General features: G+C 34.0%; 1 protein-coding gene across 1 annotated transcript in view; it reads right to left on the reverse strand.

The window, feature by feature from the left end:
- LOC118011683 (thrombospondin type-1 domain-containing protein 7B-like) overlaps positions 1 to 24,200 on the reverse strand; it is a 74,206-nt gene extending 50,006 nt beyond the window's left edge. Inside the window, exon 1 of the mRNA XM_035006540.1 lies at positions 23,770 to 24,200. Coding sequence (XP_034862431.1) covers positions 23,770 to 23,805 — 36 coding nt within the window. The 5' untranslated portion in view covers positions 23,806 to 24,200. The remainder of the gene's footprint in view (positions 1 to 23,769) is intronic.
- Between the last annotated feature and the right edge of the window lie 643 nt (positions 24,201 to 24,843).

The following is a 24,843-nucleotide window of genomic DNA, read 5'->3' on the forward strand; positions in this document are numbered from 1 at the left end:
GTCTCAGTAAATTTAAGAAGATTGAAATCATATTAAGCATTTTTTCTGATCACAGTGGTATGAAAATAGAAATCAATTCAAAAAAAAAAATCTGGAAAGGACACAAATACATGGAGGCTAAACAATATGCTACAAAGCAATAAATGGGTCAACCAAGAAATCAAAGAGGAAATCAAAAAATGTATGGAGACAAATGAAAATGAAAACACAATGGTCCAAAATCTTTGGTATGCAATAAAAGCTGTTCTTAGAGGAAATTTATAGCAATACAGACCTACCTCAAGAAAGAAGAGAAATCTCAAACAAACAACCTAACACACACCTGAAAAATCTATAAAAGAACAAAAGCCAAACCTAGCAGAAGGAAAAATTAAAGTGGAAATTAAATAAAGCCTAAAAAAAGGGAAAGATCAGTGAAACCAAAAGCTGATTCTTTAAGAAGATCAATAGAATTGATAAAACTTTATCCAGACTCATAAAGAAAAGAGAGGACCCAAATAAATAAAATCAGAAATGAAGGAGAAATAACAACTGACACCACAGAAATGCAAAGGATTACAAGAGAATATTAATTATATGCTAACAAATTGGAAAACCTAGGGAAAATGGGTCAATTCCTAAAAACAGAATATTTGAAAAACTAATTACTAGTAATGGAATTGAATCAATTAAAAAAACAAAACAAAACTCCCAACAAACAATAGCCCAGGACCTGATGGCTTTCCAGGTGAATTCTACCAAACATTTAAGAAGAGTTAACACCTATTTTTAAACTACTCTAAAAAATAGAAAAGGAAGGAAAACTTTCAAATTCATTCTATCAGGCCAGTATCACCCTAATGCTAAAATCAAATACATTACAAAAAAAGAAAACCACAGGCCAATATCTCTGATAAACATAGATGCAAAAATCCTCAACAAAATCCTCAACACACTGAGTTCAATAATATGCTGAAGACATCATTTATCAAAGTCAAGTAAGATTCATTCCACAGATGCAAGGAATGTTCAATATTCACATGTCAATCAATATGATACATCATATTAACAAGGGAAAAAATGAAAACCATAGGATCATCTCAATAGAGAAAAAAACATTGACAAAATATAACATCCATTCATGATAAAACTCTTAACAAAGTGGGTTTAGAGGGAACATATCTCAACATAATAAAGGCCAAATAGGAAATTGCACAGCTTAACATCATACTCAATAGTGAAATAGTGAGAGCTTTTTCTCTAAGAGTAGGAATAAGACAAGGGTGTCCATTCTCACCACTTCTATTTAACACAGTACTGGAAGTCCTAGTTGCAGGAAACAAACAAGGAAAAGAAATAAAAGGCATCCAAATTGGTAAGGAAGAAATTAAACTATCATTATTTGCAGAATAAATAATGCTATACATAGGAAACCCTTAAGACTCCAAACAACTATTAGAAGTAATAAATCAATTCACTAAAGTTGCAGGATACACAATTTATAAACTAAACTCAGTTGTGAAATTTCAAAAATTTCAAAAAATCCCATTTACAATTACATCAAAAAGAATAAAATATGTATAAATTTAACCAAGGAGGTGAAAGACCCATACTCTGAAAAATATAAAACACTTTTGAAAGAGAATGAAAATAACACACAAACCAATGGAAAGATATTCCATGCTCACAGATTGAAAGAATATTGCTAATATGTCCCTACTACCAAAAGCAATTCACAGATTCAATGTAATTTCTATCAAAACACCAATAGCATTTTTTCAAGGAACTACAATTTGTAGGGAACCACAAAAGACCCTAAATAGCCAAAGCAATCTTGAGAAAGAAGTACAAAGCTATATGGAAGAAATTCAAGTGTCCATTGAAAGATGAATAGATTAAAAAATGTGGTATATATGTATAATGGAGTATTAGCCATAAAAAATGTGATCTTGTCTTTTGTGACAACATGAATGGACATAGAGTGTGTTATTATAAATGAAGTAAGTCAGACAGAATAAGACAAATACCACATGATTTCACTTATATGTGGAATCTAAAATAACAAAACAAATGGGAAAAAAACAAGCCAAAAAACAGATTTTTAAATAAAGGGAACAAACTGGTGGTTTCCAGAAGGGAGGTAGGGGAAGGAATGGGTAAAATAGATGAAGGAGATTAAGAGGTACAAACTCCCAGTTATAAAATAAAGAAGTCAGAGATGAGAAGTTCAACATTGAGAGTATAGTCAATAATACTGTAATACTGTTGTATGGGACAGATGGTTACTATATTTATTATTGTGAGCACAGATAATGTGTAGAATTTAATTAATTTGTTGTTTACCTGAAATTAACAGAATGTAATATAATTATACTTCAGTAAAAAGAAAAAAACAAAAGAAATAAAAGTGGGTACACAACATTTGAAAATCTATGGAATTTGGGATGCCTGGGTGGCTCAGATGGTTAAGCATCTGCCTTCAGCTCAGGTCATGATCCCAGGGTCCTGGGATCGAGCCCGACATCGGGCTCTGTGCTCAGCAGGGAGCCTGCTTCTCCCTCTCCCTCTGCTTGCCTGTCTGCCTACTTGTGATCTCTCTCTCTCTCTGTCAAATAAATAAATAAAATCTTTAAAAAAAAAAAAAAAGAAAGAAAATCTATGGGATTCAACAGAAGCATATCTGAGACTTAATTTTTTAGCTATAAAAGTCTTCATTAAGAAAAATAAAGATCTCAAATAAATGATCCAACATTACACCTCAAGGAACTACATAAAGAATAGACTAAGCAAAAATTAGAAGAAACAGTAATTATTATAGCAGAAATAAATGAACTAGTTTATGAAAATAGAAAATATCAACAAAATAAGGCTCTATTATTTGAAAAGATAAAAAAATGTATAAACCTTTAGCTACATTCTCCAAGGAAAAAAGAGAACTAAAAGAAATGAAATAATAATTAAGAGAATACACTTGATCTTTGAACAATGTGGGGATTAGAGGCACCGACCCCTCATGCTGTCAAAAATCCATCTACAACTTTTAACTCCCCCCAAACTTAACTATTAATGGCCTACTGTTTACCGGAAGAATTACTGGTGACATAAACAGTCAGTTAACACATTTTTCTTATATGTATTATTTACTGTATTCTTATAATAAAGTAGAGAAAGAAAATATTAAGAAAATCATAAGGAAAATATATTTACAGTATTCTATTTATTTTTTAAAAATCACATATAAGTGTACCCACACAGTCCAAACCTGTGTTTTTCAAGGGTAAACTGTACATTACAACTGATATGACAAAGGATCATAAATGACTACTATGAACAAGTACAGACCAACAAATTGGACAACTTGAAGAAATGAATAAATTCCCAGAAACATATTATCTACCAAGACTGAATCATTAATAGAAAATTTGAACAAAACAATAGTGAGTAAGGAGATGTGGTCAATAATCAGAAACTTGTCAACCCAGAAAACACCAAAACCAGATTGTTTCAGTGGCAATTCCTACCAAACATTTAATGAAGAATTAACCCCAATCCTTCTCAAACTCTTTCAAAAAAAAGAAGATGATGGAATACTTCCAAACTCATTGTACAAGCCATCATTACTCTGATACTAAAACACAGCACAACAAAAGAAACAGTCAACAAAATAAAAGGCAAACTATGGAGTGGAAAAAAAATATTTTTATGCATACATCAGATAAGGAGTTTCCACCCAGAATATATAATGAACTCACAACCAATAGCAAAAACAAAATAATCCAATTTAAAAATTGGCAAAAGACCTAAAGAGACATTTTTTTTCAAAGAAGAAACATAAATGACCAACAGATACATAAAAAGATGCTCAACATCTCAAATCATCAGGGGAATTTAAATCAAAACCACAATGAGATATTTCACACCTGTTAGAATGGCTATCATTAAAAGGAAAAGAGATTACAAGTATTAGCGAGGATGAGGAGAAAACCATGTGTAGTGTTGGTGGGATTATAAATTGGTACAGACATAATACAAAATGGTAGAAGTACATCAGAAAAATAAAAATAGTACTACCATAACATTCCAAAACATGGAAATAGCTTATGTGCCAGTTCGCAGAAAAATGGATAAGGAAAATGTGGTACATATACAATGGAATATTATTCAGCCAAAAAAAAAAAAAAAAAGAGAATCCTGCTGTCTGTGACATGGATGAACCTCAAGGACATTAAGCTAAGTGAAGTAAGTCAGACAGAGAAAGACAAATACTGTATGATCTCACCTATATGTAGAGTCTAAAAATGTCAAATTCATTAAAACAGAGTAGAATAGTGGTGCCGTGGGCTGGGGGTGGGGAAAATGGAGAAAAACTGGTCAAAGGTACAAACATTCAATTATAAGAAAATACATTTTCAGTGTCTAATGTATAGCATGACAGCTATAGTTAACGATACTATACTGTATTCTTGAAACTTGCTAAGAGAGAAGAAGAGTTAATAGCTATTCTTCTCAAGCTATTCCAAAAAAAAAAAAAAAAAAGATAAACTTCCAAGTTCATTCTATGAGGTCAGCATTATCCTGATACCAAAACCAGATGAAGACTCCACTAAAAAAGAACTATAGGCCAATATCCCTGATGAACATAGATGCAAACATTCTCAATAAAATACTAGCAAACTGAATTCAACAATACATTAAAAAAAGCATTCACCACAATCAAGTGGGATTTATTCCAGGGTAGTTCAGTATTTGCAAATAAATCAACATGATACACCACATCAATAAGAGAGGATAAGAACGATATGATCATTTCAATAGATGAAAAAAAAAGGATCTGACAAAGTAGAACATCCATTCATGATAGGGACCCACTACAAAGTATGTTTAGAGAGTACATACCTCAAAATATTAAAGGTCATCTATGAAAAACCCACAACTAATATTTTCCTCAATGAAAAAAAAAGTGAGAACTTTTCCTCTACATACAGTCAGGAACAAGACAGGGATGTCCATTCTTACCACTGTTATTTAACATAGTACTGGAAGTCCTAGCCACAGCAATCAGATAACAAAAAGAAATAAAAGGCATCCAAATGAGCAAGGGAGAAGTAAAACCTTCACTATTTGCAGATGACATGATACTATGTATAGAAAACCCTAAAGACTCCACCAAAAACTGCTAGGACTGATAAATGAATTCAGTAAAGTTGCAGGATACAAAATCAATGTACAGAAATCTGTTGCATTTCTACCCAGCCAAAATAAAACTGCAGAAAGAGAAATTAAGGAATCAATCCCATTTACAAGTCCCAGAAATAATAAGATATCTAGGAATAAACCTAACCAAAGAGGTGAAAGACCTGTATTCTGAAAACTATAAAACACTGGTGAAAGTGAAGATGACACAGAGATTTGGGAAAACATTCCATGCTCATGGATTGAAAGAACAAATATTGTTAAAATGTCTATACTACCCAAAGCAATCTACACGTTTAATGCAATCCTTATCAAAATACCAACAGTATTTTTCACAGAGCTAGAACAAAGAATCCTAAAATGTGTATGGACCCAAAGAAGACCCCAAATAGCCAAAGCAACCATTAAAAAGAAAAGCTGGAGGCACCACAATTCCAGACTTCAAGTTATATTACAAATCTGTAGTAATCAAATGAGTATTGCACTGGCACAAAAACAGACACACAGATCAACAGAACAGAAAACCCAGAAATGACCCTACAACTATATGGTCAATTAATCTTCAAAAAAGCAGGAATAACCAATGGGAAAAAAAAGACAAATGGTATTGGGAAAACTGGACAGTAAGATACAAAAGAATGAAACAAGATCACTTTCTTATACCATACACAAAAATAAAATCAAAGTGGATTAAAGAACTAAATATGAGACTTGAAACCATTAAAATCCTAGAGAACACAGGCAGTAACCTCTTTGACACCAGATGTAGAAACTTCTTTCTAGATATATCTCCTGAGGCAAGGGAAATAAAAACAAAAATAAATGATTGGGACTACATCAAAATAAAAAACTTCTGCACAGCAAAGGAAATAAAACTAAAAGGCAACCTTCAAAATGGGAGAAGATATTTGCAAATGACAATCTGATAAAGGGTTAGTATCCAAATATGTAAAGAACTTATGAAACTCAACACTCAAAAAATGAGTAATCTAATTAAAAAATGGGCTGAAGACATGAATAGACATTTTTCCAAAGATGACATATGGATGGTCAACAGACACATGAAAAGATGCTCAACATCACTCATCATCAGGGAAATGCCAATCAAACCATAATGAGATATCACCTCATACATGTCAGAATGGTTAAAATCAACAACACAGGAAACAACAGGTGATGATGAGAGTGTAGAGAAAGGGGGACCCTCTTGTACTGCCGGTGGGAATGCAAACTGGTGCAGCCACTCTGGAAAACAGTATGGAGATTCCTCAAAAAGTTAAAAATAGAACTACCCTATGATCCAGCAGTTACACTACTAGGTATTTACCCAAAGAATACATAAATACTAATTCAAAGGGGTACATGTATCTTGATGTTTACAGCAGCATTATCTACTGTTGTAGCCAAAATAAGGAAAAAGACCATGCGTCCATTAATTGACAAATGGATAAAAAGATGTATACACATACACACACACAGATACACACACACACACAGGAATAATAAATCTTCCAGAGAAAGACAAATACCATATGATTTCACTTATATGTGGAATTTAGGAAACCAAACAAGCAAAGGGAAAAAAAGGAGAGAGGGAGGCAAACCAAGAAACAGACTCTTAACTATAGAGGAAAAAACTGATGGTTACCAGAGGGGAGATGGGTGGGGGGGATGGGTGAAATAGTTGATGGGGATTGAGGAGTGCACTTGTGATGAGCACAGGGCACTGTATGAAAGTGTTGAATCACTATATTGTAACCTGAAGCTAATATTACACTGTATGTTAACTAATGGAATTTAAATAAAAACTTAAAAAATATAAATGTTCTCACCACAAAATCAGAAACAAAAAAAGATAACTATGTGAGGTGATGGATGTGTTAACCCCCCTATTGTGGGAATCATTTCACAACATGTATATATATCAAACTATCACACTGTACATCTTTAAACTTAAACAATGATATTTGTCTGTCTTTTCCCAATAAATCTTGGAGGAGAAAAGAAAAAATAAAGACAAGAAAACTATGCCCCCAAGGTAAAAGTAAATCAGTGCCTTTAAAAAACAAATAGGTAATTGACGTGAACAGGCATTTTACAAATAAAATCTTTAAGTGGCCCACTATCCCATGAAAAGTTACTCAACAGTATTAGTCATCAGAGAGATGCAAGTTGAAATCACAATGAGATATTACTACAAACCCAATGGAAAAGCTAAAATTTAAAAAGGAAAAAAAAAACTTGAAAACTTTTAATGTGGATGAAGATGTGTTAGACTTGGTATACTTGTGCATTGCTGGAAGTAGTGTAAAATGGTTCTCTAACTTTGAAAATTATCTGAATTTTTTTTTTTAAAGATTTGAGTGAGAAAAAGACTGCAGGTGTGAGTGGGAGAAGGGGCAAAGGGAGAGAATATCCAAGCAGACTGCCGATGAGTGTGGAACGTAATGTAGGGCTAGATCCCACAAGCTATGAGATCAGGATCTGAGGTGGAACCAAGATTCTGATGCTTAACTGACAGCCCCCCAGGCACCACTGAATATTTCTAATCTAAATATACACCTATCTTATGACCTGGTTATTCCACTCCTAAATATGTGCTCAAGAGAAATAAGTTCAGGGGTACATGGGTGGCTCAGTCAGTTAAGAGTCTGCCTTCCACTCAGGTCATGGTCTCAGGGTCCTGAGATCAAGCCCTGTGCATCGGGCTTCCTGCTCAGCGGGGAGCCTGCTTCTCCCTCTCCCTCGGTCTGCAGCTCCCCCTGCTTTTGCTCTATCAAATAAATAAATAAAATCTTTAAAAAAAAAAGAGAGAAATAAGTTCATATATCCAACAAATGACTCACAGAATGTTCACAGTAGCTATACTTACAATAGCCCTAAACTAGAAATGACCCAAATGTCCATTAACAAGAGAATGCATAAATAAATGATGCTATATTCCTACAATAAAATACTATTTAGTACTAAAAAAGAGCAAGGTATTGACCTGTTCAACACTCATAAATCTCAAACATATTGTATTAAGCAAAACAAGCTAGACAAAAGAATATACACTGTGTGATTCCATTTATATAATGTATAAGACATAAAGTTAATAAGATCAGATACAAAAGGGCACATATTGTAATATTCCAATTCCATGAAGTTAAGGCAAGCAAAACCAATAAATGTGATAAAAATAATAATAATAGTGGTAATTTGATGTATGCAATTGTGCATACAAAGCGAAAAGTGGCACCAAGGTAGGTGCCTATACGGTGCTAGGACTGGCCTACATTTTGATCTGTTTGGTGGTTAATCAGATGTATAAAAAGTAGAACTGTATTAAGTTGTACTCTTAAGATCTGTGCATTTTAATGTGTGAACTTTATACCTCATCAGACGACTATTAAAAATTCCTAAAATTATAAAGGGAAAATGCACATATAATACCCTAAATCATACTACACTTGATAATAGAGAAATGCAGCATGGATAAAGATACATCCAGTAATAGATGGAAATGAGAGGGACTGTAGGAATAACAGTTATGGATGTATTAAATGTATTAGAATGTATTAACGCATTTGAGCTTGAAATTTTGTCATAATTAACTCGAGGTATCATTCCAACTTGCTTGAGGTGATATTTATGATAAAGTATAGCAATTAAAGAAAGCAAAAAGAGTAATAGAAGAAAAAATTAGCATTTTCTATATGGAAATCTACAAATCATAAATGATTATATAAGATATAGAAGCTGATAAAAATCATCATTTAACTCCATAATTGCAGATTTTATTGACAAAGATAGTAAGTTTTTTTTAAAGATTTTATTTATTCATTTGAGAGAGCGAGAGAGAGTGCAAGAGAGAGAGAGCGAGCATGAGCAGGAGGGAGAGAGGGGGAGAGAGAATCTCAAACAGACTCTTTGCTGAGTGCAGAGCCTGACATGAGGCTTGATCCCAGGATCCTGAGATGACGATCTGAGCTGAAACCAAGAGTTGGATGCTCAAACCAACTGTACCACCCAGGCGCCCCCAAAGATAGGAATTTAAGGGAAGAAATAAAACAAGCTAGATATCTTTGACACACAGTGTTCTTAATTAGTATTTTGTTCATAAGTTTATAACAGATAAAAATATATTTAAGGTTTTTTATAAAAATGAAAGAAAGTAGTAATATTAAAATACTGAAATGCTTAAAAAATGCAAGGCACAGTCCATAAAGCCAAAGAAAACAACAGAAATCGCAAGGATACATTTTTTTTAAAAGCATAAAACACAACAGATGCTAGTTATAAAAATTAAAATTTAAACACTTCTATGAAAAGCCAAAAAAATTAATGTATACTTGTAATAAAAATCTTCTTTAAAAGAAAATATAGAAAAAATACTGAGTGAAGATAACACATATAAGAAGAAAGCAGAAAAATCTATGTCAGATGAAATAAACAAGGCAAAATTCTGATGAAACAAAGATCAATTTAAAATATTGAAGCAAACATTTATGAAACTTATTGTGCTAAATTACATGGTATTGAACTATAAAAATAAAACCCAATTATAAAGGAGAATTTGACAGAAATACACGTACTCTAGCAGACCACTGTCAGTCTATAACTTTCCAAGTTGGCTAATGACAAGCATGTATACAAGAATATTAAAAAATATAGAGCTGAATTTTCCCATATATACATATGCATCCTAAGAAAGGCAGTAACTCATTTTTTTCAACCATAGTGCAACAGTAACAAATATTGATCCTATACCAGTCTCCTAAACAACCCTCAATACATTTTTAAGGCAAATTGGAAATAAATATTAAATAATTAGGAAAGCCACTGAAACTTAAAAACTTAAATATACTTTGAAAAAACAACTATTTAGGACACAAGGACATTTGTATTTTGATGGCCTTTTTAGTCAACAGTGAAAATGAGAATACTTCATACCAAATTTAAGGTCAGAGCCAAGTCCTTACTTAGTATTCTAGCTACTCTTGTGCTGTCCATATTCTATTACAGATAAGTCCTATAATATCCTTTAAATTAATATTATTGAATGTTTCATTATTGCAAAAGACGGTAAATACATCAAAAAGTGATTTATTCTAGTTGGGAAAATACATACCTTAAAACTCAGAGGTAACAGATTGATAAATACAACAACCAAAAATAACAAAATAGAGAATAAAATAAAAAGACCAACATTGATCATGAAATGAAACCTTGAAAATGATTATCACTAAAATAAATAAACTTCTGGCAAATCTAACCAAAATAAATGAAGAGAAAAAATATTAAACAGAAAAATTGAGAGACAAAAACAGATGCAGGAAATCTCCAACCGAGGGGAATTTTTAAATGTAGGGGGAAAAGAAAAGTGTGTTCCCACACTTAACTCAAGTGATAATAGAAATCCAGAATAAACTGATAAGCCTGGGAAATCGAGGACATAACTAAGGGTGTACTATCAAAAGGCTATGTCCAAACAGTTTTACGGACAAATTCTATCAGTCATTAAGCATCACATACTTTCTCAGATTTGTAAACGGTTTCAAAGCAGAGAAAAGTTTTAAGGCATGCGAAGTTTATTTAATAGCACTGAGATAACTCTGGCAGCAAAAGCTTACCATAGTGGAGCACCTGAGTGCCTCAGTTGGTTAAGCATCTGTCTTTGGCTCAGGTCATGTTCTCCTCCCCAAGGGGAATTTTTAAAAGTAGGGGAAAAACAAAAGTATGTTCCCACACTTAACTCAAGGGATAATAGAAATCCATAGTCTCTGGGTCCTGGGATCAGGCCCCCATCGGGCTCGAAGCCCTGCTGAGCAGAGAGTCTGCTTCTTCCTCTCCCCCTGCCCCTTCACCCGACTTGTGCTCTGTCTCTGTATCAAATAAATAAATAAAATCTTAAAAAAAAAAAACTGACAATAGTAATACAAAAAAAGGAAATTTTAAGTCAATCTGAATTGTACAAATATGATGGAAAAGAACTAGAGTGTTCAATTATATAATATAGATGCGAATATATGCTTATAAAAAGAAACTCAGTGCTATAATAAAAAATGTAATAGACTGTGAAAGATAGGATTATTTTTTCTGGGACAGCAAAGAGAGTTCACATAAAGAACTTACAAAATATCACGAATTCAGCAACTTATACACATGCACAGAGTAACTGTAATGTACGTCAAGTATTTAATCAAGAAAATCTAAAATCCACAACTGATAATATTTCATACATGTAGAGAAATAAATATGTTACTATCATAGATGGGTATACTAGGCAAGTTGGTCATGGTGCCTGTTATGCCCAAATTACCATTACAGTTGGCCTCATCCTGCCCACAGTTCTAGCTCAGAAAACAATCATCTAACTGGCTCATGTCAGGATCAGGCTCTGTATGCACCACATTGCTGTGTCTTGACAAAAACTGCCTTTCTTTTCTTTTTTAAGACTGAGCCACCCAGTTACCCTGACCAAAACTGTTTCTCCCAGTATTAGCTATAGTAAGCAGCTCAGCCACCCAGTTACCCTGACCAAAACCGTTTAATCAAGAATCACTATAATTTCTGTCTTTTTAAAAAAAATGTAAGTGGCAGTTTGATGGTCTTGGCCTTAGTTTTTGGTCCTGGTCTTTTGTTCCTTGAATCCAAAAGAAAAATATTATAAATTATTTATCTCTATATAGTAGTTATAATAACTGTAAAATAATGTTGCTGTGAGCTCAGGAATATGACAAGGATACCCAATAACCAGTAGTGTCATTGATAATGGTTGTTGTGAGCTCTGCCCAACTAAATATGGCCTAATAAGAACAATTATACACACTCAGAATAAGGACACATTCATTATTTGAGAGAATATAGTTATATCTCTTAAAATATCAAGAAAACAGACCAAAAATATAAAAGAGCAAGTACAGAAGTCTAGTGAAATGAATAGAAATATGAAAAAAAGAAAAGAAAACCCAATGCTTTGGGCTCCATGCCAGCAATAACATTTAAAGTGGTGCTATTTAAAATAGTAATGCCTAAGTATAAACTTAACATAAAATGCCTACACAAAGAAGGCCACAAAATTTCAGAGATACATAAAAGAAGGGCTGAATTAAAAAAAAAAGTACACAAATTGTTAAGATTTTACAAAGCTAAAAGTTAGACACCAACATTTTATTTATATAATTCTCTATAGTTTTCTATATACCTAAAATATTTCACGATTAAAAAAGAGAGAGAGCCCAATCAAGATGGTGGAGTAGAAGGAGGCTCACCTCCCCACATGGACACACCTAAGCTGCAACTATATAGGGAGCAACTCTGAGTGTGACCTCAACACTAGCAGAAAAGCTCTTACATAGCTAAAGGTGCAAAGGAAAAGTCACATCCAGAAAGTAGGAGGGGAGATGAGGTCTGGTTGGGACCCATAACCCTAGCACTGTGACCCACAAGCACAAATGGTATCACAGGCACAGATGTCCTCCCTGAGGACGGTCTCAAGCCCCATATCAGGCTCCCCTCATCCCCCCACCCCCACTCTGCGGACCTGCATGAGGAAAACTAGCCACCATAACATCTGGCTTTGAAAATCAGGAGGGCTTCACTCTAGGAGTGCCAGACGGCTACAGATACTCTGCCGTAAAGGGTCCATGCACACCCCCTCCTCTGAGACTCAGCACAAAGGCAGCATTTGAAAAGTGCCTGGGCCACTTATGGAAGCAAGCTAAATGTTCATCAATAGATAAATAGAAAAAAAAGATATAGTATATAATGGAGTATTACTCAGCCATTTAAAAAATTAGATACTGCCATTGGTGACAACATGGATAGATGTAGTGGGTATTAGGCTAAGTCAGAGAAGACAAATACCATATGCTTTCACTTATATGTGGAATCTAAAAACTAAAACCAATGAACAAACAAAACCGAAACAAACTCATAAATACAGAAAACAAATGTGGTTGCCAGAGGGGAGAGGGGTGGGCAATGAGTCGAACAGGTGAAGAGGATTAAGAGGTACAGTATGTAAGATGTAAAGAACAGCATAGGGAATTGTAGTCAATAATATTGTCATAATTATATGTTATATGTCACCAATGTATGGTTACAGATGGTAACTGTACCTATCATGGTGAGCTTTTCATAATGCATATAAATGTAACACAACTATGTTGTACATCTAAAACTAATATTGTTTGTCAACTATATTTCAATAAAAAACAGAAGATATACCATATTTTTATTTTTAACTGGGTAGACGGAGTTAAAATCTTCTCAAATTATTTCGGATTTAATAGAAATTTAATAAATATCCAAGCTTCTTTTCCTTCAAAGTTTAACAAAAATGCTAGAAGTTTTATTAGGAATAATAAGGTATATAAACAGCTAAAAAAAAAATAAGTGACAGGAATGTACCTGCTCCAACACTGAAAACACATATTAATATATATATATATGTAAATATATATATATTTAAGCTATATGAACTAAAACAGACAACACAAGACTCAAACACCAATATATGGACGAGAATAGAAATGTCAAAATGCCAGAAATACACACACACATACATTTATATACAGTGATAAATATGTAGTATGTGATAAAAAGAAAAGGAGATAATTACAGATATTAAATGAATTCAAAGAGAAAGCTGTGTGTACTTTAAACTGATTTTCAAAAAATCTAGCAAAATATGCCATACACATGCATAATGTGAAAGACTAAATTTGGCTCAAGAAGTATATGTTAACTAACTAGAATTTAAATAAAAATTTGAAAAAAAAAAAGGATTTCAAAGGTACATAACGGTATAAGAAATTGGAAGGATTTTCAAAAACATACTATTGGACAATATTCTGGTTCAAAATGTGTTTAAAATTTTAAAGAACTAATTCCTGTATTTTAAAAAATTGGTTCAAAGAAAAATGTGGAAACATTTCATATGTATTTTTCCAAGTAAGCATATTAAATACAATATGTTAAGCTGGGAAGAATGAGAGAGATAACTAACCTGAATCAATTAAAATAATGATAAACTACAGCCAAATAGAGTTTAAGAATAAATGTTCATTTGAGAGTTAGAAGCTTTTTTAAAATTAGTATTTATAAAGGACAAACTCTAAAAATTGTATCAATAATACTAAAATGCATTTGATAAAACCAGTCATTTCTGAAAACGTATTTATGTATAAACAGATATAGTTACACATAGGTTAAAAGAAATTGAGAGAAAATTCTTAAATGTGAGAAAAAATGGCTCAAACACGTTACAATTAAAACCATAAGACTAAATGACTTTTTGATTTTTAGCATTACTTAGAAAGTTCTTGCTAACAAAATGTCTAGAAAAATAATATAAATATCAAAAAAAGATAAAAATAATTATTGGCAGATTTTATGATTGTATATAGGTTATATGATTATATGATGAGGAAAATCTAAGAATGTAAACTAATAAAAAAAGCCATCAGTAGAATAAGAAAAATTAGAAAACATGGTAGATACAAGATGCTCCTCACACCCAAGTTTAATTAGACCCTAGAACTCACCAGCAGAAATGCATAACCAGCAGAAATGCACATGGGGAAATAAAACATAAATAGCAATGAAAATTTTGGTTGGATATGACCCAAAAACTGAAAAAAAAAAAACAAAAAACAAAAAAACCACAAAACCTCATGAACAAATAAAAACATACCTAGAATATAAAATACAGTCAGTGGAGGAATATTCTTTTGGAATTTAAGAGAAAAGCCTTTCTCATACCATATACAAAACTAAATGCCGGATGAATTAGATATCCTTATGTATTAAGCATAAAAATATTAGCAATATTTTAAAAATAATAAATCTGTTAAGTTTTTAAGCAAGAAATAACTTAGTTTCATGGAAACTAAATACTTTTTTATGTCAAGAGATACCATAAATTGTATTAAGATTCAATTGATAGAGATTTGGGTTAAAGATCAAAGACTATACACAACTCCTTCTGGAAATGCTATTAATATGATATTCAAGGGATTAAAATGAAAGTAAAGAAATTTGTTTTTAAAGGTGCACAAATGATTACGGTGATGATGTTAATGTGAGGGTGCAAAGGCAAAAAATTAAGAAACTGGAAAGCTGATGTGGTAATTGCCTTAGCTGACCTGAGAGTACTGAATCCCAAACCAACAACAGGTAAAAGGGAAATGAATTTGTTCTGGAGAGCCTCAACAGACTAGGAATTTGACCAGCAAGTAATCTGGAAAAGGAGGTGAAATTAGGGCTCAAAACTAGAGTACTCTTTGAAAGTCTGACCTTGTAGCTTCTGCCCACTTAGCATAGCCAGATGCTTGCCTTTCTTAACTCTAGTTAAAGACTAGACCTTTATTATTTAAAAAGAGGTAAAACACACCATATGTTAACTAACTAGAATTTAAATAAAAATTTGAAAAAAAAAAAAAAAGCTTGGAGACAGACAAAATTAACCATTTTAAGTCATCTTCTTGCTAACAAATTGCAACAGAGATAACATGAGCTTATTTAACCTTCAGTAATCCTTGGTAGAATAAAAGTTTCATATTTAATGCTGATTAAAAATTAAATAAAAATAAAACTTAAAAGTAAAACAATTCTCTGCACCAGGGACACAAGACACAATTGAGCATAAAGCTAACATTTCAAAAATAAAGGGATGAGGTGAAAGGCTGCCTTTATAATAAACAATTAGACCTCTAGCCTTTTCTCCTACTTTGTTCTCACAGTATTGTCAACAGGATTATATGATCCAGATAACATTATCTGAGGACTACAGCCATCCCTAGCTTTAAAATAATTTCAGCTATTGCTTCCTTAAATATTTTTCTATCCACTCCCTACTCTCCTTCAAGGGCTCCAATTAAGTTACATTAAATCACTTGTTCATGTTCCTCAGATCACTTCATCTCTACTCTTTTTCCTTCAGTCTTTTTTTTTTTCTTTGTTTAGTGTAATTTTTATTACTATGTCTTAAAGTTCACTTATCATTTCTTCTGCAAAGTCTAATATGTTATTACTCCCATTTGGTACATTTTTAATTTCAGACATTATATTTTAGATCTCTAAAAGTTACATGTGGTTCTTTTCAGTATCTTCTATTTCATTCCTCATGTTTATTTTTGCCTTTAAATTCTAGCACATACTTAAAATATTTACTGTTGCTGTTTTAAGTTCCTTATCTTCAAATTCTATAATCTCTGCGATTTCTGGTTCTGCTTATAGTGACTAGTTCTCCTCTAGCTTATGGATCACAGTTTGTTGCCTTCTCATACGTATTGTAACTGGGTATAAGATACATGCAGAGAAATGCAAGTATCATAGGAACTCAGCTCAATGACTTTTCAAAATGTGAAAACATTTGTATAAGCAGACCAGAGCTCAAGAAACAAATATTACCAGTTCTACCACCTAAGCCCCTATTATGCCAATCTAATCCATATAAACCCAATGATATTCCATCATTGCTAGAAGTAAAAGTTTTCTGCCCTAATTCTCTTTGAACCAGTCTTATAGTCATGCTGGTTTAATTATTAAGAAGTTAATTAATTTGACACTTTGTATGAGTCATGTTTTTAATTTTCTATAATCAGAGTCCTACAAGGTTATATTTTGCTGTCACTGTGATTAGTCATTATCTCCTAGAAAGATATACAGAAGTATTTATGGATGAAATGATATGACATGTAGGATATAAAGTCATCTACTGGAGAAGGGTTAAGTGGAGGAGAAAAATTATTGTACGTAGATAATTATTGAAGCTGTGTGATCACTGCTGATGCTGGATAATTAACTTATGGGATTCATTATACTATTTTTTGAGAATTTCTTTTAAAAAAATCTCTATTTTTAAGTAGAGATAAAGATAAGTAGAGTAGAGGCAGATAGGAAGAGAGACAGAGACGGAGATACGAAGAGCAATGGAACACTTATTTTGTATTCCAGATTGGTGATAGTGAGATTCAAAGAAATCACACTGTATAAGAAAGAATAACAATCAAATTAAATTTAAAAAGCTGGAGCAGCCCAAAGACTCCTTTATAGGATTATGCATGAAATGAGGCCCCTTTCTGCAGGGCCTAATGTAATTCTGGAAGTAAGACTGGTTCTAGGTTATATTAAATCTCATTGTACACTGGGGTAAAATACTCCACAAATCTCTGAGTAATCAATTATTGGCTTCTGAGAAAGAGCCAACATCAATTTAACAAAAACAACCAGAGTTTGTAGTCCAGAATATAGAAAATTATCATCATTCTCCTCCTCTGGCTTTCAGTTGTGAGTCAAAGAAAAGCACTAGGCAGCTTGAGGGTCGTGACCATTAGACATGGCCCCAGAGACCAATACAGGTTGTCACCTGCATGTTATGGACTGAGGAGAGACTGATAAAGTGCTTGGCGGTGAATAATACTAGTAGTATACATCCGGGTACATTGTTTCCCTGGAACCATAACTCTTAGAGTGCTGTTTCAGTGCTAAAGTCCTAAAAATGCTGAGTCACCAGTAATAAAATGTCATTGTTGACAGCCTTTACCAAAAATAACATTGGAGCACCATGATAAAAATAAGGTTTTTCTTTTTTTCTTTTTCCTCTTTTTTAAGAGGATTTTTTTTATAATTTTTTTAAATGTTTTATTTATTTATTCATGAAAGTCAGAGAGAGAGAGAGAGAGAGAGAGAGAGAGGCAGAGGCAGAGGGGGAAGCAGGCTCCCCGCCTAGCAGGGAGCCCGATGCAGGACTCGATCCCAGAACCCTGGGATCATGACCTGAGCCAAAGGCAGACGCTTAACCATCTGAGCCACCCAGGCGCCCCTTTTTTAAGAGGAATTTTAAGAGGATTTTATTTATTTTTTTTAGAGAGAGAGCATGAGCAGGGGGAGGGGCAGAAGGAGAGGGACAAGCGAACTCCCCACTGAGCAGGGAGCCTGACGTGGGGCTCTATCCTAGGACCCTGAGATCATGACCTGAGCTGAAGTCAGACGCATAACCGAATGAACCAGCCAGGAGCCCTTAAAATAAGGTTTTTCTTAACCCTCAAATGCTTAGTTCTGGAGGACTTAGAAAATTTGTCTGCAGGGGCGCCTGGGTGGCTCAGTCGTTGAGCATCTGCCTTCGGCTCAGGTCCTGATCCCGGAGTCCTGGGATCGAGCCCCGCGTTGGGCTCCCTGCTCGGCGGGAAGCCTGCTTCTCCCTCTCCCACTCCCCGTTTGTGTTCCCTCTCTCGCTATCTCTCTGTCAAATAAATAAATAAAAATCTTTAAAAAAAAAAAAAAAGAAAGAAAATTTGTCTACATTTCTCTTTCCCTTTTCAAGAAGTTTCTTCACCTGGAAGAGTAATGGTAGTGTAGATCTGTCAGTGTATACCTGTATTGGCTTTCACTGATGTATCCCACACACAAAGAGAGAAAAAAGTATAGAAATAAGGTCTTTTGGAAGCACAATATTAAGACTATGAAAGAATACAGTTTCAATTGCACTTAAGCCCTATATAGTTTCTTTGCAAAGTCTTCCTTTGTGATGCTTCTTCAGAGGTTGTCCTGGTAATAAGGCAAAGATTTAGAATCACTGTTTGATCATGAGGTTGCATGCAGACTACAGTTAAATGAGTCTCCAGTTCCTACAGTGTAAGAGGATGCCTGGCTATAGCTCTAACCAGCTTTTGGTGTTCAGCTGGAAGTGAATCAATTAAAGTTCAAGTAGGTTTGCCAAACTTAGGTCATCTTTCTGGAGAGGGTTTGCAAAAGCTTTGCATACTTTCTGTAAAGTATACATCAGTTTGGAAATTCACCTCCAGGACCCTCTTTGCTTTCTCCTATCAACATTATTGTTTAAGAAATTCCTTTGTTGAGCTTCCAAGGAGAGTCAGAAATAGAAAATCTGTATTACTCAATGGCAAATTTCTGTAAGGATTGGCAGCATACATGAAGAGAACTAATATATTCTTTTAGATATGTCAAGGGCTGAGCAGTTTCTGAATTTAGAAATTTATAAACCTCTCGAAGAATAGATGATTCTATGAATAATACTCATCAGCATAATATGAAGAATAAGGATTAAAATGGGAAATAAGATTAGATAGACAAAAGATAAATACTTGGTAATAAACAATTAACTATTATATAAATGTACTTGTCATGTGTATGTACACATACACATGTGTATTTATATATACCTTTAAAGAGTGAACACTATTGCAAAGGTTTTTAAATGTATAATTCCATAAACTTCCTTTCCCATTAAAGCATTCCACAGAAGTGAGCATATTGGAGTAAAAAAATAATGAGGGGTGTGTGTGTGTGTGTGTGCGCGCGTGCACACGCACACATTGTGGGAACATGAAAAAACAAGAACATAAAAATAAGTGAAACACATAGTTTTCCATTTTCTTCAAATTCTGCCTTTAAATGTGTTTGTTTTGCTTCATCCATTTATAGTCTCCAGTTCTTGCCAATACAGTTAAAATGATCCCAACTCAATTTTTAATGGCTTTGTCTTGTTTGCTCTTTGGTATGGTTTGCAATTGGCAGTCACTTTAAGGTCAGGGACCCATTCATTTGAAGTTATCTTTCTGATGCCTTATTTTTTGGGACTGCTATCAAATTAGGCATAAGTCATTTTTCAGCAAAGGAGGTGACATTTTATTTCTGTAATATCCTATAGTAACCCATTTTGTGCGAAAGAAGGGATATTTCCTGCATAACTTAGAAAATATAGAGCAACTTGTCTTAGGTTTCCCAACCACACTGTAAACAAGGCAAGGGGAGCTTTGATCTGCTTCTTTTTCCTTTTTTTTTAAACAAACCTGTATTAGGTAATACTCTGTGCTGTTCACTTTATACGCATTATCTCTAATTTCTAAATAATCTGGAAAAACAATGATCATTGTTCTTATTTTCCTGATGAGGAACCTGTAACTCAGAGGTTTAAGTAACTTGTCCACAGTCCCACAGCAGCAAGGGTTCCTGGGCATTAGATCACATGCTTTTTTGTGGCTCCTCTTCTTTTCCCCCCTTGGCAAACTATTCAAATGAAGTAGATTATGGAATTTAGAAGTATCTTCCTTCACAAATAAAATAGCCAAAGTAAACCAGAAAAGGAGACAAGAGATTTTACCAGTTAGCATATTCTCTAGGACAGGTAGCACGGATTCTGCTTCTTCTGTAGTGGTTAGGGGTTATGTACGGATTACATGGGCTTAAGTAGTCACTGTGCTTTTTACTAGCTCTTTAAAAGCAGCACATTACTAACCTGAGACTCATTTTACTCATCTATACATTGGGGGATAATAGTATCTATTTTGTAGTGGCATTTTGCAGATTAAGTAGGAAAATAAATATAAAGTATTAACCACATTGTCTGGCACATGGAAAGCATCTGCAAATAAGCTAAGTAACCAGTTAATACTAATGTTTACTCAATATTCAACAAAAAGTTGTGATTCAAGTGAGGCTGAGAAAAAACATGGCTTGAATGTAATGGCCGACAGCCTTATGACTCAAAGTTGTTCCCAGAATAGCAGAATCAGCATTACCTGGCAATTTTCTAAATGCCAACTCATGGGCCCCACCCAGATGTGCTGAATCAGAATCTCTGAGACGGGACAGAGCTGCTGTGTGTTAACACACTTTCTAGATGCTTCTTATGTCTGCTACTGTGAGAGTCACTGACTCGGAGGTTAGGAAGTATACTTAATCATTTTACATATTGTCTACCACTTTATTAGTAAACGTTGTATGAAGTGATAAACACTGCTACTCAGTTATTGAATTCTTTGCTATCCATACACAGTATGCACTTCTAAAGATGCTGAGGGCTACGATTCCTTGGTAGCAGTGATGGTCTGTCATATATGTTTGGCCTCAAAGTCTAGGATACCTACTGGGAATTCAAGACAATAGTTTTACTTGATTAATTGGTTTTGCTAAGTTTCTTTTAATTAACTGGCAAATCTACTTACTTTACTATGTTTAAAATACATTAAGTTTATTTCACATTAAATATAGATTTTTATAGCTAAATCAAAATATAAATTTCAGAATACTTTATAGATATATAAGAGAAACATATTTTAGTCTCAGAAATATCCTGAGATTGTTTTTTGGTCGGGGAGTAGGGTGGACATTGTTTGTTTGGTTATGTGTTTGACTCTGAAGAAGTGCCATGGGAAGAAAAAGATGAAAGAGAAACATAGTGAATTGGTCCTATTGACACATGTCACACTGCAGACTATCAAAGGAGAATTTGGTAAAATAATGGCCAATATTTAGATCCATGAATCAGAACATGCTACAGAGAACAATTACACAATAATTGTTTTATTCTGCTCCGAAAATGTACATTGAAGTGCTAATTAAACTTCAGGCACAAAGACCCAGATTGCTAACTTCGCTATAATCATGATCATTGTCAAGTACTGCTTAAGCACCTATGATGTTGGGGCATTATGCTAAGATGTTGCAATTTATTAAAATTATGTAACATATTTAAGAGATGGGGAAAATAATCAGGTATGAGCCCTGATTACTATTTTTTTTTTCCATTTTAAAGTCCTTATTTACACTTGAGAGCATCATGGCATATGAGAAAGAGCTAGGCCATTGTGGTCGAATAGACCTGAGACTGGATAAATGTCTATCATCATAGCACAGTGTTAGAAAATTCCAGCACAGTGCTTATTACATAAGATGTGCTCAATGAAAGTTATTACTGTCGTCATAGCTATGATGATGATGATGATGATAATGTAACTTAGCAGGTGCATAAGCAGTTGACAGAACAACCCTCTCACTTCACGCTGACAAGTAACTGCCTATGTCATCTTCCAGACATATGAAAGGAGGCTGAAATGTTTTTTCTATCTCCAATTTCTAAATGCTCCAAAAATAGTTTAATTATGTTTGGAAAAGTAAACCTTGAAGGAAATTGCCTCTTAGAAACCCAAAGAAATAAACACAGAATGCCAGGCCATTATAACATTGTATAAAATGCTCCTGTAACAGACATTTTAGCTCAGTGGCCAGAATCCTTGACTTAAAAGGGCAACATTTTCATTGTAAAGTTCTTACAGCTTAATGGAGTTTATTATGAGCAAATTAACAAAAAAAAAAAGCAAAGTGAGTAAGATCATGACCTCTACATTTAATTTAACTTACTCAGAATGCTAATTCTGCAAGTTGATTAATAATGTATGCTGCCACATTTTCTAAAGTGTGGTCATAGAATAATCATACAGACCAGTAACTTGCTTTATTCTTAAAATAAATGCTGCATCTTAAAGAAGGGAAAGTATGGGTCTAAATCCACTTTAATTCATCCAAGGTAAGGAAGCCAAGGACGTAAGAGCAAAGGCTTTGGCTTCATCAGATAGTATAAAGTTTAGCCCAGCTGCATCACTTATTCAGTGCAAGCTACTTAGCTTTCCTGAGAATCAGCTTCTCCATCTGTACAATGGGACTGATAATAGTATGTACTTAATAGGATTGTTATGGGTACTAAAGAGAAAAATTTTACATGTGCCTTGCACACAGTAAGTGCTCAATAAATGTTAACTTTTCTTATATTTAGTTACACACAAAATAAGCAGAACCAACATTCCATGCCCACAAATCAGCCTTAATTAATACCTCTTCATCTTAATATTGTGTTGTCCTAGCCCCCCAAAAAACAACAAAGAAAAAATAACAACAAAGGGAAATCTCTTTCAGGAATAGAATTATGGAAATGTCAAAGATAAGGTTGCAAAAATTAATGATGAATCAATAATTCAAAACTCCAAATACAGAGTATTAACTGATCTCAAAAATATCTTCCATTTCTATACAAAGATTTTACACAATCTTCCCACAAATTGTATCACCACTGAATTCAGAGTAAACCTAAGTCTCCCTTCCTAATGTTTGAAGCCATATAACATAATCCTTATCCTCATTTTCTTTTTTAGCTCTTTAAGCCAAAATAAAAGTCTAAACTATCAGAGTTTAGCTTCTGAGAATATTAAGTGGAACCATTCTATTTGAGGAATATTTATTTTTCCATAGTCATGTTATGTTTCCTTTTTTTTTTTAAAGAAAAAAAATAAAGGCAAATGCTTTAGATTTTTTAAAAGGGTTTTTTGGGGTTTTTTTGGTCAGCTTTGGAAGAAGAACATGACAAAAGAACACCTCATCTTTGGGGAAAACAGCAAAAGGCAAAAACAGATCATCACGCACAGAAGCTAAATTACACAGTAGAGTTGAGCTACTAAGATATAATTGATTCTGCCAGGATAAAAATGGAACAGAACCAAGATTATAATGAGAATCATTTTGGTACTCAAGAAGACCCCTTTAACAATGGGTGTGCATTCGAATCCCAGTATGATCATTATAGGCTCATTTTCCTTGTCCGTGTTCCCATGATAAAGGCCTTAAGAGAAACACTGCCATTTTAAATTGCTCAGTCTCGCTTGCTAAATTTTTTTTCCTTCCTTCTTGGGTAAAATTATGTTCTTGTGTTACTAGAAGAATGTTTTGGAGAGCAAGTACTGTGAATATATAGTAGCCAACAGTGAAGGCAGCGCTGGAGGATTAGGGTATTGACAAGGGAGGAGAAATTACCTGTGGGCATGTGTGCCAAGGCCCCCACTCGGACATGACACATTCACTGGGACACAGAAGAGAGCACGACTGGGTCTCTGGGGGAATTTCATCCTGGCTGCACAGGCTGTTATCCACGGCTCCCCCTTCACTATCAGCAGTATTCACACATCTGCAAGGCAAGAACAAGGATAAAACAGTGGAGACTTAAAAAGAGTGGAGAGTAAATGTAAAGTAGTTATGCTATACCATAGTTACCCCTCGAAGATAATTAAACATAAAATAGACCAGCAGAGAAATCAAGGGGAAAAAAGTTCCTTCTTCAGCCTGTTGACCTTTACTGAGTGATAACCCTTCAGTTAGCAGAGCAGGAGAGAAAAATGGGAAGACTGAGGTCCACTGCCATTCTGAAAGAACTCTCCATCTCGAGAGCCCTACTCTATTTTTACTCGGGTCCAGCACAGAGTGGATTTTCTTTTTACTGTAACAAATCTTGAAGGCTCTTCTTCTCTGAATGAGTTCATCACTTTGTAATAGCGAGAGCCTTCCTAGTTCCTGTGACTCTCTGAGACCTTTCCTACACTTCTATGTCACATCAACCAAACTTTCCTAATCTCTGTCCAACACATTTAAGGTCATAGCCAAGTAATGTGAAACATAATTAAACATGTTTTTCTCTCAGGTATTTTCTGCATTTCAGTAAGGAATTTTGGTATCATAAGCCAAAGGGTAATATGTAAGCATTTTCATGTGGCATTTGAACACACAGTATACAGATGCTTGGCCTAATCTGTATCGGGCTTTGAGATAAGTGCTGGCCAAGGCAAGATAAATAATCATGCTATTGATTCAATCAAATCAAAACCAAAGTGTTATACCATTATATATCCACCAGAATGGCTTCAATAAAAAATACGGAAAATATCAAGGGTTGGCAAGAACAGGCAACAACTGTAACTCTTCTTACTCTGCTGGCTGGAGCATAATATTCTTTGGAAAACTAGTTGGCAGTATCTACTAAAGGGCAACATATACATATCATATGACCCAACAATTCTATGTCTATATACATACACAAAAGAAATGTGCACCAAA

This window comes from Mirounga leonina, unplaced genomic scaffold, assembly GCF_011800145.1.
Source record: "Mirounga leonina isolate KUSES-001 unplaced genomic scaffold, KU_Mleo_1.0 Mir_151, whole genome shotgun sequence".
Lineage (NCBI taxonomy): Eukaryota > Metazoa > Chordata > Mammalia > Carnivora > Phocidae > Mirounga > Mirounga leonina.